Source organism: Caloenas nicobarica, chromosome 4, assembly GCF_036013445.1.
Source record: "Caloenas nicobarica isolate bCalNic1 chromosome 4, bCalNic1.hap1, whole genome shotgun sequence".
In the NCBI taxonomy this organism is placed as follows: Eukaryota; Metazoa; Chordata; class Aves; order Columbiformes; family Columbidae; genus Caloenas; species Caloenas nicobarica.
The window spans coordinates 64,085,903-64,098,823 of NC_088248.1; the positions used below are offsets into that span (position 1 = coordinate 64,085,903).

General features: G+C 36.5%; 1 protein-coding gene across 1 annotated transcript in view; it reads left to right on the forward strand.

Annotated features, from left to right (window-relative positions):
• The window catches only part of BOD1L1 (biorientation of chromosomes in cell division 1 like 1), a 37,805-nt gene that overhangs the window by 16,279 nt on the left and 8,605 nt on the right, over positions 1-12,921 (forward strand). The window contains exons 11-19 of the mRNA XM_065633419.1: positions 1,604-1,671; positions 3,150-3,219; positions 5,735-5,778; positions 6,688-6,775; positions 7,671-7,750; positions 8,328-8,412; positions 9,413-9,486; positions 10,819-10,894; positions 10,975-11,009. Coding sequence (XP_065489491.1) covers positions 1,604-1,671; positions 3,150-3,219; positions 5,735-5,778; positions 6,688-6,775; positions 7,671-7,750; positions 8,328-8,412; positions 9,413-9,486; positions 10,819-10,894; positions 10,975-11,009 — 620 coding nt within the window. The remainder of the gene's footprint in view (positions 1-1,603; positions 1,672-3,149; positions 3,220-5,734; positions 5,779-6,687; positions 6,776-7,670; positions 7,751-8,327; positions 8,413-9,412; positions 9,487-10,818; positions 10,895-10,974; positions 11,010-12,921) is intronic.

Sequence of the window (12,921 nt, forward strand, 5' to 3'; positions counted from 1 at the left end):
TGGTTATATTCAGATTCACTCTTTTAGGCTGAATTTTGTGTTGTGAATACACTTGACAGGGTCCTACTTCATATTACAAAAGAATCAGGCAGTCATCCTAAATAAATGAATGTTTTAAGTGAGCAATTATGAAAGCTATCTATTTTAAATAGAAAACCTTAGTTATGATAGTATATGACTTTAAGGATATCGTATTTTATTTCCAAATCCATTTTTCTGGAAACTAACATTTGAAATGAACTTGCATGATTGTTAGTTCCTAAAATATCATGTTATGAACATCCTGCTATTTTCAGTTTTTCTCCTATTTGACCCTCCAGAGTAGCTGAAGCACCAAGTTTATGAAAATTAGTAAATTCTCTAGATGACATAACGAAGTCAAGATTATGACTTCATTATAAACTTTGGAGAAATTAAACTGTAGAAACACAGTAGAGAAATCTGCTTATCTTTGTTTATACCAAGGGAAATGGAATGATGACAATCAAGCACTGCTTTTAAAACCTTTTCCTTCTCATGTCTGTCTTTGCTATTATTTCAAAAAATACACTAACCTTTTTATAATGTGAGTATAGGTCCAGTTCCTCAAAAGTTGGCTTTATTCTCTAGTTTTATTGATATTTGGGATGAGAAAGCTCACTCTGCAGATTTGGGCATCTTGCGAATTTGTCAAGGAAATATGCTGATCTAGTAAATTTGAAAAATGTTATTCAACATTTATAAAACAAAGACAAACATGAGCCACGAAAATGTAAACTGCCACACTTAGGTATTTCTGTCTTGATGTTTTGCTCAATCCTTGTTGTCCATCAATGTAGCCTCTGTAAGTACCAGTGGCAATGGTAGCCTTATTTCGTGGACTGCAACCACAATTTAATCACTTTACATGCATCATTGATGCATTGTCATGTTATAACTATTTCTTTTTGTTTAGGAAAAGCTGTATAAATGGGCTTTTGAACTAGGTGCCCAAAAAGTCTGTAGAAGTCATGTGAAGATGCTGTCAGTGTGGCCTGTTTTTCAGATATTATAAGTGTACAGCTGTTCCCATGGGGAATGAAATGGATGGGGTTTGAAGATTATATGAAATTACATTAACACTAACAGGAGCTGCTGAGCTTTCAGTCTATGGAAATGGGATTATTTCAGTGGTTACAGTGTTAGAACTTACAGTTTTACGTATTATTGTCACTTAAAGAAAAATATTATCCTTGATGTCAACTCTTTACTCTGCATTAATTAATACAGTGGTGATTTGGAATTTGGTCAGAAAATCTTTTGGTGTTTTTTAAAGGAGAAGCAAGGAAAAAAAGCCAAAGTCAGAATTTGTAAATAAGCTATGGTAAATCCTGATAGCCCATATTTTCCAATCCTTTTATTCTTAAAGAAAACATAGAAGTACTTGTATTCTTGCAGATGCCAAGTTATTTTTTGAGCTGGTTTGCTGCAGACAGACTTGCTATTGTTTCCATTGCCTACAGGAAGGGATTAAATTCCTGTGCTGTGTTCACGAGGTGGTACTGAGAAATATCATCCTACTGTAGCATGAGATAAATGCAGCATAATGTAATCTAATAATTTTAACATATTTGTATTTCATTAGGCAATAATGCAGCTTTACCAAAGTTGGCAGAAGAACTAGAATTTGAAACTAACTTGAGACCTGAAGAGGTATTTATGTTATTTTGAAAATTTTGACTATACTATTTCTTGTGTAATTATACATCTTGTTAGGGTTTCTTACTATATCTTTTGATTTTTGTGCAGCAAAGTGTCATTTGAACTTCAAAACTTTCAAAGGGTAATTTTCCAGATTATTCAGCTGTGCTTTCCTAAGCAGCTGACATTAAAATTGTGGGCTGTCCATGTTAAACTCTGGTAGAACCAATCCCTGCGCCCCCAGCCATGCTCTTCCTGTGGCCATGACATCCAAGTGTGCTTTTTTTCTAGAACTGGTCATACTGTATGCATGTTGCTTGTGACAGTACTTGTAAAATAGTCATACGTGCCTTAGCACTTGTTGCTGACAATTGTTAGTTTAGTGGTTTGAAATTGTAAACACACACCGCTCTTCGTTTTGTTGTATCGGTCCCATGTCAGTCTTCAGACATGCCACTTCTCTCTGTGTTTGTGGAACACTTGCTGCTGTTCTGTGCTGTGATAACTGTAGCCTGTTATGTACTGGAACAGAAGAGCAGGACATCCTGGATAATCCAGAGTATTGGAGCTCACGATCACTTACAGCTTGTGTAAGACCAAAGCTGAGGCTGTGTGTCTGTGCTGTGGTCCATGCTAGCCAGGATTCCAGATGGGTTAATCATTCAGACACAGGACTGGATCCGTGTATTCATATCTTGCCAGACTTTCATGATAAACATTTTGAGGGAGAGCATGGTTCAGAGGCTCCCAAGCACGTCTGAAAGGGTGGATCTGCACAGGGTTACTGACTTCAGCTCCAGGGCAGACCAGTTGAGTATTTCTGAACTATGGTTTTGATGCCTGGCATGCACTTCAGGAAAGTCCACGTCAGCTTCAGTCTAGTAGGTTTTATTGATTTCAGTTCCACCTGCAAACACCTGTACTCTTTGCCAGCATAAGATGGCCTGGAGTCAGCATAGCCATGTTCACATGATGCTGTATCTGAATTTACAATGTTCAGATCTGACTTAATGCTATATGGAGCTAAGTTTACTTATCTGTGCATCAGTAACATATAGCTGATCTGCAACTTGAATTGGAAAAAAAAAAAGTTGAAAAGAGTTCATTGTACCTTGTTATACATTGCAGATACATATTTTTCTGTATATGTGAACATTTCTAGAATATTGCTCATTTTTGGAGCTCATCTTAGAGTAGGCATTGCACCTCGACTTCCTGATATTTCTCTTGAGATCTACTTGTTAAACTGAACTCTGGTACCAGTGTTAACCCTGAGGTCAAGGTTATGGCACTGTACTGTTCAACAGTAATGTGACTAAGTTCTGCCAGCGTTCCTTATTAATATTTGTATTGCTGTCTTAATAAGAACTTTGGAAGCCTGTTGTAGATTATGATAAGCCAATGTTCGTCATGACATGAGGAAAGGGAGTGAGACATACTTGTTCTGGATGTCTGTGTTATTTTTGTCTCCTTTTTTATTTTATGTGTAGCCACAACAACCTGAAAGTCCAAGAAGTGAAGAGGGATATGTGGATCCTCATACTAAAGAGTTTCAAAAAGGTGACTTTTACACTGATAGCAGTTTACTTTTCATACTGATTTGACTGTTACTTATGATGGGGCAGGGGATCTAGATTTGATATGAGTAGAGGGATTGAAACAAAGCCTTCAGAAATCTTCTTGAAATGTTTTTAGGAGTTCATGTGGCTTTGCATTTGGTGTGTGGGAAAGAGGGGCTCGGGGTAGGTCAGCTTTTTCTTCCAATATGATATGCTGAAAGAAAGGTGGAAAGCATTTAGGATTTTAACGAAGTAGACTGCTAACATTCTGTTCAAAATCGGTAAATACAGAAAAACATTAGCTTGGGAAAAATTTAGAAACTTATCCAAAGAATGGCTTTCTTCCTTCTAACTTAGAATATCCTTGTTTTGGGTGTTGTGACAGGCCCTTCGAGGATATGACAACAGTAAATGGAGTATGACTTTAAGTCACAGAGGTTATAGAAAGTGGTTTTTTTTTTTTTTTTTCTCTGCAGAAGATTAAAATATTTCTGGCCATCCACTGAGATTTGAGGAACATTTATAAGTAGATAATCACCTAGCTAGAAATCTCAATTAGTCAACTTGAATCTGTACTCAGTAATTCCTTTTCTGTGTATTAAGTTAATCTTAAATGGAAGAAAAAAAAAAGTCCCTGTTTCTCAAAACCACAGTATTTTAAAATGTGTCGCAATTGTTTGGCTTTCCTTTTAAAGCAGAAACAAACCCCTACTTTGTTCCTATCTTGAGGGATTTCATGCTCCAGATGCATTACAAATGTGTTTACAGCACTACCAGATAAGAGTTAATTCTCACTTAATGGAATAACAAGCAACACTGAAGTGAAATACGAGAGGTACCAGTGACACTGCTGTATGTGGAGTCCAAAGAGGTTAAAGATGCATTTCCTCTTGTGGAGGGTTGCAGCTGAACGCCTAAATGCTATGAAAGGACACACTGTAAAGCTCACTTGCCAAATTAGACATGCACCAAAATGAGTAGAGTAAGGTGAGATATGAGCATTGGTATAAAACCAGGTTCCTTTTTATCCTTGTGGTAGGCCAAATGCGCATACCTGGTTTAGCGGTGATGTGTATTCATGTAAGTGATAAGAGACATGCTCTGCTCACCAGAAAGAAAATGGAAACCCTTAGAAGGGGTTAGAAGAATGTGGTCTTCAAGACAGCAGATCCAAAACTATGATCAGATTTTCTTTACTGTGAGCTTTATTTGAAAAACTGGGCCACATCACTCGGTCACCCAGACAGTACTTAAAATTTAAAATGTGCAGATTGAACTAGCTGTGATAATGTTGCTCCATGTAAAATGTTTAACAAAAAGCCATTTGTTGTGTAAATCATGTTGGATATGACACACACTGAAGAATAATGCATCATAGCTCTTGGTAGAGGGTTTTTTCTTTTTCTCCCCCACCACACAATAATCTCTATATATATGCATGCATATATACATATAGCTCAACATACGTAAAAGGAAGTTGTTTAAAAGACAAATGTGTGTCCTGTCATGAGTATGAACAGCAGACACAGTAGTTTAGTAGTCCAAGATTCCTTGGAATGTAAACAGATCATTGCTGTTTGAGTGGGTAGGATCTAGCTCTTCATTTGACACTGCTTTAAAAATTGGAAGATGTTGTGCAACTGAACAGTATAGCTGTGGAAGAATTGTTGCTAAAACGTGTAGATTGAAGAAATGAGATATTAATTATATAAAATTCTATGTAGAATAGAGTGGTTTTATTGGATCATAGGTTTATGTTCTTATTGTAGCTGAAACACCACTCGGAATGTTTTAGCTTTTTTTTTTAATTAAAATATTAATTCAGTGCCCCGTGAATCAGACTTCAAGGGTTTTGTAGCACACTTGACGGAGCAGCATTTTTAAGATTCTCTTTATGTATCTATATGAAATGGCTTTTAAAGCTATGGAAATTTTCAAAAGTGTGGAGCACTCATCAGCTCCCTTAATTCATAATTATCTTCCACATTTTTGTGGTATGGAAGGGTAAGGCTCTACTTTATCTGAGCCAGAGTTAGAGCACAGTAGAATCTAGCAACTGGACAATTTCTGTGTATGCACTGCATCAGCTGCAGGTCTTACTAGTACAATTATGCAAACTCCAGTTGTATGGAAGCACAATGTTACGGCATAGTTTTCATCGCATCTTACTTCATCCCATGATCCAGCATCTAAGGTTGTGATAAGTAAAATTCAGGTTAATTCAAATGGTAGAATTATACTGGAAAAGTCAAAGTTTCAAAGATGACAACCCCATGATTGCCTGTATTTTAGCTATAAAATTATTCTCAGAAAATGGCTTTAGAAATCCGTATTTTTTTTTCTTCTTCTTTTTTAAATATTGTTAAAGATTGGATGCCTCTTATTTCCAACATTGCAAGTAAGTTTTATATAGTTTCAGTTACTCTGGAATCCTTTCAGGAAGGTGAGGTAAAAGATACTATGATACTTTACTCTTGCTTAGCTTTTCTGATTATTTTTGTAATTATTTTTAATAGATTTGCTGCAGAGGAATATTGCTTTAGAAAGAGAAACTTGTCATGTAAGTTCTTGGTTTTTAAATTTACTCTCTTAAGTCTGTGCTGCTTTTTTTTCTTACTTGCATTTACTTGTATTTACATTAAATATTCTCTAAAGGAAAATATTATTTTTGTATATGCAGAGCCTATGTATATTGAGACTGTGCAGCTGTGTAGGTTGATGTCTAATTATTCTTTCAAATTTGCCAGTAAATAAATCTTCTTGTATTGTTGTTCCACAGTCTATAACTATAACTGTTATTAACTGGCAGAAAAGAGAAGCTTGATTGTCCTCATTGAGAATAGGGGACAAAAGTAGGGATTATTCTTGGGGCTTTTGATGAGGACTAGAAGCCTGTTCTTCTAATGCAGTCTGCTGTGGTTTCACAAGAACTTGGAGCTTGTAGGTATAAAAGGGATGACTGGGAAAGTTGCAAATGTAAAGTGTTTCTTATGGAGCAGAAACAAGACATAGTACAGATAACAAGCTAAAAAATGTGTTTGTCATTTCTTCAACTTGTAGTAAATTTATTTATTACTGTATTGTAATGGTGGTTGGCCATGTTTCTGGGGCTAGTGAAATTCTTCTGTTTCTGCATGTAGGAGACTGTCCTTTTAAATCAAAAAATATTTTGTGAGAATTGCCACGATAAACTGCTTTTAAAGCACACAGTAGGGTGTTTAATTATAACTGAGAGTTTTATCATTAAAAATAGAAACTAGAAATTCTGAAAATGCTATGAGTCAGAAGTTCTTTCATGGTGCTATCCTATAGCAGTAACATTACTTGAGCTCTAGGAATAAATTGTTCTTGTGGTACTGTTATGTGTATGTTTTACTTGAAAGTAGCAAGTAGAAAAAACTTTCTCCCTTTTGTGTTTATAACTTTATGGAAAAAAGAAGGTAAGGAGATATCTGTGTTTTATGTGTAGGCAGAAAACTTGGATACCCAGATAACTGAAGAACATAGATCCAGAGGTACACAATGTAAATCTTCAGGAACAATGGATAAAGAAAAATGTAAGTGATACAGAACTATGTGAATTTGTGTAAAACTTTTCTGCTGCACACCAAAGTTCTACAGCAATTAGGCCATAAAATGGTATTTTGGAGGAAACAATAGAAAATGGAGAATTCTAAACTCAAAAGCAATTGTGCTTCCCAAACCAACTTTTTAAAGTACACTTAGTATATTTGATAAAAGTATGGTAACAAATCTAATACTGCATGGAAGAGCATTTAGTAGCTCTTTTGATCATAAGTAAACAAACTTCTGTTTAGTCTTCAAAATAATTACTAATTTTATCCTTTTTAAATAAAACACAGGGAAGGAATACAAAGCTGAGGAAAGCTGATCATCTCAGGAAAATCTAGCCATTCAATAGACTTTGTGAGGCTGGTTGCTTCCTTCTGTTAAATTGGAAAGAACTGAGTTTTAGTGCAACCTTTTATCTGTCTAGAAGTAAGAAGTGAGAAGGAAATCAGTCCACTAAGTGGCAGAAACATTTCTAAGTTAAAGTTAGATAAAGTTAACTTATCTCTTAAGTTAAACATTTTGTTGACATAATAATTATGAGACTGACTATGTAACATCTATTCAAGCTCTGGTCTCAACTGCTTTTGTCTTTTCAGCATCAGAATAATTTTTAAAAAGGATAATTAATGGTGTCATTTTTTAATAACAGTTTTTGTTCTGCTTGTAAGAATTTTGATTTGATGAAGTGAGGGATTAGAAGCCATGCCCTTTTTTGAAGAGTGGTTAGCATAACGTTCTGTTCACATTTTTGTAAATAAGATGCTTCTTTTCAGAATCTTTTGAATCACAGTAACAATGAGCTGATATAGAAGTGACATCAAAATCTGACAAATGCAGAAGACACTTTTTTAGCACTTGAACTGTTGTTTGTTTTTGCAGGCAACCAGCTGATTGCTCAGGATGTGAGAAAAGATGATGAAGAAAGTCAGTGTTCTGAAATGAAATCTGATAACATCAAGGTATTTTCAAGAACATTTTTTTAGTGTTCTGCAATAGTAAACAAGATGGAAGTTTTTATTTCTATGTCAGTTTATTTTGGGAGGTATTTTCATTATTAACTGTAAGCTACTTTTGCATTGTCTTAAATACAAATTAAATTACTACAGAATGATATTCCCTTTTCAAGGGGGAGATAATTAAAAAAAAAAAAGGCAGGAATCTGTGTGGTGCTTAGCACCTGAATCCCTTTGAGGTGTCGTGAACTGATTTGTACAATAGTGAGGAGCTTGGGATCACACGGAGAATAGCTGGATCCCAGCTGACCAGTTACCTGACTTCTGAGTTTGCTCTGATCCTTTCTAAGTCAAAACAAGTGTTCAGAACAAAATAGATGTTCTTGTTAAGAGTAAGACTGTCTCACCCGTTGATTCTGGTGAAGCTTCTCAGCATCAAAGTTTTTAAGACATTACAAAATCTTGATGAATAAAATAATTACTCATGTATTGGAGTGTGTGTTTGTTTTTAGTATAAGTAACTGACAATTATCTTTAATTTGTAGTAAGATGTTATTTTCTTTGTTGTTTCAAAATAATGTAGGAAGTTATTTCAGGTGATACAGCAGAAGTGTCCAAAGAAATTGATGTAAAGCATACACCTCCTAAAAGTACTATGGAAGAAAAAGGTAATGAAACTGACCATTCTGGGCAATTTTCTGAACCTATACTGAATGCTATTTGAATGATTCTGATAGAAATTAGGAACTTCATCCAAGTTTGATCCCAGCAAATACTTCCATATATTCTCTAGTCGCTGCCTGTTCTGTTACTCCTATCAACTAATGTATTAATCCTAGTTTCTCGTATGGCGAGAGCAGATTTGATATTTCTGCTATGCTGTTGCCCATCCACTCCCTTATTGCTTCAGCACGTGCCTTGGGTAGGAAAGCTAATTGCAAATAAACAGGTGGACAGGGAAACAGCACAATCGGCGTATGTGACAAGAACTTCTCCTAACTCTGACCACAAATAAAGGTGTCTTTTCATTAAAAAAATAACACGACATATTCACAATCAAAATCTGTCCTGTTTGTTTCTGTAGAGAAACCAACCAGGAAAGAGTGTGCAAGTTGCAATGTGGTAGTTGACTCATTAATTGCACTAAAATAAATAATAAAAGGTGGTGTTGTCCACAGAGTTAATATTGGCGTTGGTGTAACTTGTGTCTGTCTCTGTGAGAACAATGTGAATATCTTCTTAATGTTAGTTTGACGTATTGATAGTTCTGTCTCTCCAGTGAGCACGTTAAGAAGTCTGAAACTGTTCTGCAATGAGCTTGTATCCTCAGTTTGCTGCAACATGGGAGAAAATTGAATAGTGGCTTGTATTTATCTTGACATTTTACAGTGGGTCACACTCTTGAGCTTTTGTTTTTACCTTAAATTAGAAGACCTCTCTAACTCATCTAGTGTTAGGGCAGCATTCTGGCAGACCACTATTTGCTACAAGGCAAATAGTGTTAATTTCTGATGGATGTTTTCAGGGAATTTTGGGCTACAGAGTGAAATAACGCTTTTAGTGAAGAGGCGGTGGCTTGTACCTTTTTCTTTGTCTAATTAAACAAAAGTGTACAGTTTCTCTCTTTTTTTTTTTTTTTTTTTTTTTCGGTTTTTGATATGTGTGAAGATGAATTTACCATTGAACAGGAAATGTCCGAAAAGGAAAAGCGCGGTCTAGAATCAAATGAAAACTCTCCAGAGGTGAGTGGTCTTATTCATGTTAACTGAGATAATGCAGGTTCATACTGAAAATAAGTACTTTGTATATATTTTATTGATGGCAATATTAAAATGTCTCCAACACAGAAATAGTTGTGAAAAGTTTTGTTTGGCACTATGAAGTACCAAAGACACATGTAGTTCTGTGTCACAAAGTATAAAACTCAAAGACCATGAGAGATCAGTGGCTGATTATTGAAGGAACTCCCTTCCTACGTATCATAGTACTTATAAACTGTATCAAAAGCAATTCTATAGAGTCGTGTTGTATAGAAATCTTGTTTTCTGAAAACCTTGTAATTGAGATGTGAACAGTTTAGTCACTAACAAATATGACTTGGCTTTACAAAAATATTATCACTGAACAATTTTTAAACTATCTGTTATCCATTAAGCATTTACTGGGGATAGTCTGCAGTGGTGGTTGTAAACAAGTGTCTGAACCCTAGATATTAAAATTGTCGCTGGCCCCTAGAAATGGACACAGTTCTCATCAAGACATTAGGTTTTTTCATTTACTTTTTTGCCTCAAATTTGGAAGTAGAAGAAAATTTAAAGAATAAATTGTCACATTTGTTCACTCAAGGCTTGAGTTACTAAGACTCATTGTGGGGGGAAACATCGCTAGACTTTAGCAAATGGTGAATGAGGCATTTTTTCCTATTTACAAGAAAAGAAGGTTAAGTCTGTTATTGAGGATTTTGTGATCTGAGATTGTGGATCTTTATGATCTGAACATCTGAACATATTCTTTACTTAAAGTTGTCTTTCGAAGCTTAAACTTAAGGGGCCTTTTTTACGAAAGGCCCTGTTTATACAGACAACATCACCAACCTGTGTATTAGGATAACTAGAATATTAGCTGTTTTAATGGCACTTGCTCAGCTGTTACAAGACGTAGCCTGTGCCATACAGCATTGGGAAAAGGGACTTGCAAGATACAGTTTGGAGTTCTCCTAAAGCTGAAGAGATGTAGTGGGATATATGGGGTAAGCCAGCAGCATTTGTGAGATAGAGCTGTTGGGGGAAGGGAGCAGAAGGCATTGCGTTCTCAGGCATGCTTTGTGCCTGAGGCCAGCCACGGAGAGGTGTGCGTAATTAGGAGTTGTCTCTTTCCTTTCAGCTCTATCAATGCATTTCATAACAGTCAGCATCTCCTCCTATGAAACCTGCCTCATCTATATTTTTAAACTGATGAGCACTGCTTCCGCCAGTACCACATTCTGAAGTTAGCAGTAATCTTTGTATTATATTGCACAAATGCTAGATGTCCATTAGGGTAGCTAAAATTTTTTTGTCCTTTACTTTTAATAGGAAAATCAGCCTGTAATAGTGAAACGGAAAAGGGGAAGGCCTCGTAAATATCCTCTTGAAGCTATACAGCCTGGTGGTAAGTAGTTCACAATACCTGTGTGGAAAAACAAGGAAAATAGTGACATTCAAGTTCTGAATTCATATTTCTTCCCTTAGGTGGGGAGTCAAAAGCTGATATGAGCACTGGGAATGTAAGTGCCTTTATTTTGTTTGGGTGCATTTGAACACAGTAATTCAAGAGCCATTTATCTGTTAAACAGTTAATGATATTTCAGAAACATCTTATGGAAAACTTGATAATTGAGTTTAGTCTAAGCAAACAAACACTATTAATAGTATCTCCTAATATAAGTGAACTTTGTAAGCAAAATATACTATTAAGTCAGAGCACAGCAAATAACCTAAGAGGATCAAACTTCGTACAGCATACTTGATACAAATCTAAGTGTTACACTGGATAGCAATATGCTGGTACACAGGGTGAAATTCTGATTGTTTACACACATCTCTTAATTTGTGCTGAGAGGAATTTTGGCCTGCGTATCAAGGGTGACTTTGTTTCAAAAATTTGAGATAATCTTTATCTCTACTGAACCTGTCATAGTAATAGCTCATAGTAAGTCTTAATATCTGTAAAATAAAGTATTGTGTAATACAATTGTATTATCTATATTACAGTGTGTACAGTTCATTCAAAAGATAGGGACGTGCTGGTTAGTAACTTAAAGGCTCATGAAACGTACCTCAGTAATATCTTAATTTCAACCCTTGTGAAGTACATTCACTGCTGAGAAAGGGTTATTTTTGGACTGTTTCTGCAATCCAGTTGGATTACAGCACAGAGTGGTAATGGATCAGGCATATTTGTGGATTCCAGCTAGTTGGATTTATTCTGGTGGATGGCTCCTCTCTTGGGAATTCCTGTGTGTCAGAATCAACGTTATTGCATAGAAAATAAGTGACTTGAACAATGAAGTTGTATTGAAACTCATGTTTTCTGCCTGTTTGCCTGGTAAGGCACTGGCTGGCACGGCTGTCAGAAGTCTTGAGAATTTCCCTAGGCGACAGATAGGAGTTTGTGTCCCTGCTTGGTCTGTCCCTGCAGCGTTTCAGGCAGCCCTTTGAGTCCTGCCCCTTCAACAGGTCTCATGGAGTTGTTTCAGAATTCCAGAGGAGGGCCACGAACATGGTCAAGAGGGCTGGAGCCCCTCTCCTGTGAAGCCAGGCTGAGAGAGCTGGGATTGTTCGGCCTGGAGAAGGCTCCCGGGACACCTTAAGCAGCCTTCCAGTACCGAAAGGGGACCTGCAAGAAAGCTGGAGAGGAACTTTTTACGAGGGTGTGTAGTGATAGGACAAGGGATAATGGCCTTAAACTGAGTGTAGATTTAGATTAGATATAGGGAAGAAATTCTTCACCATGAGGGTGGTGAGGCCCTGGAACACATTACCCAGAGAAGTTGTCAATGCCCCATCCCTGGAAGTGTTGAAGGCCAGGCTGAATGGGGCTTTGAGCAACCTGGCCTAGCGGAAGGTGTCCCTGTCCATGGCAGGGGGGTTGGAACTAGATGATCTTTAAGGTCCCTTCCAACCCAAACCATTCCATGATTATAATTCGTAATCTTTCCTAATATTTTTTTTTTTTCCCCCCCAATATTAATTTAATTAAGTGTAATTTGAACTAGTGTGTTTTCTGGTGTTTGCGGGGGTTTTTTTGTGTTCTTCAGGGGATTTTAGGTTTTGTTTTCAAGTAAGAATTAAGAGTAATTTTAAAATCCCCCTCAGAAATAGATATACCTTGACACCCTCAGTACTGGAAAAGAATTGCCTTGTTCTAGGTTGATTATTTTAAAGGTCTTGTATCTCTTAGTGTGATGACTGATTGGTGTGTCAGTCAGTTACAGGCTGGCTCCAGGAGGTGCAATATCTGCCTTCCATTTGAGATAATGGTTCTGTAAGATGAGATATTATCTTTGTGTGACAGTTTTCCCTAGGCTGCTTTGAGAACATGTTGCTACTTCAAAGGAAGCACAGATATCTTAGTGTAGTTGTTCAGTGATGAAAGAAACTGGATTTTTGGGACAGTCATGATAGGAGATTATGTAA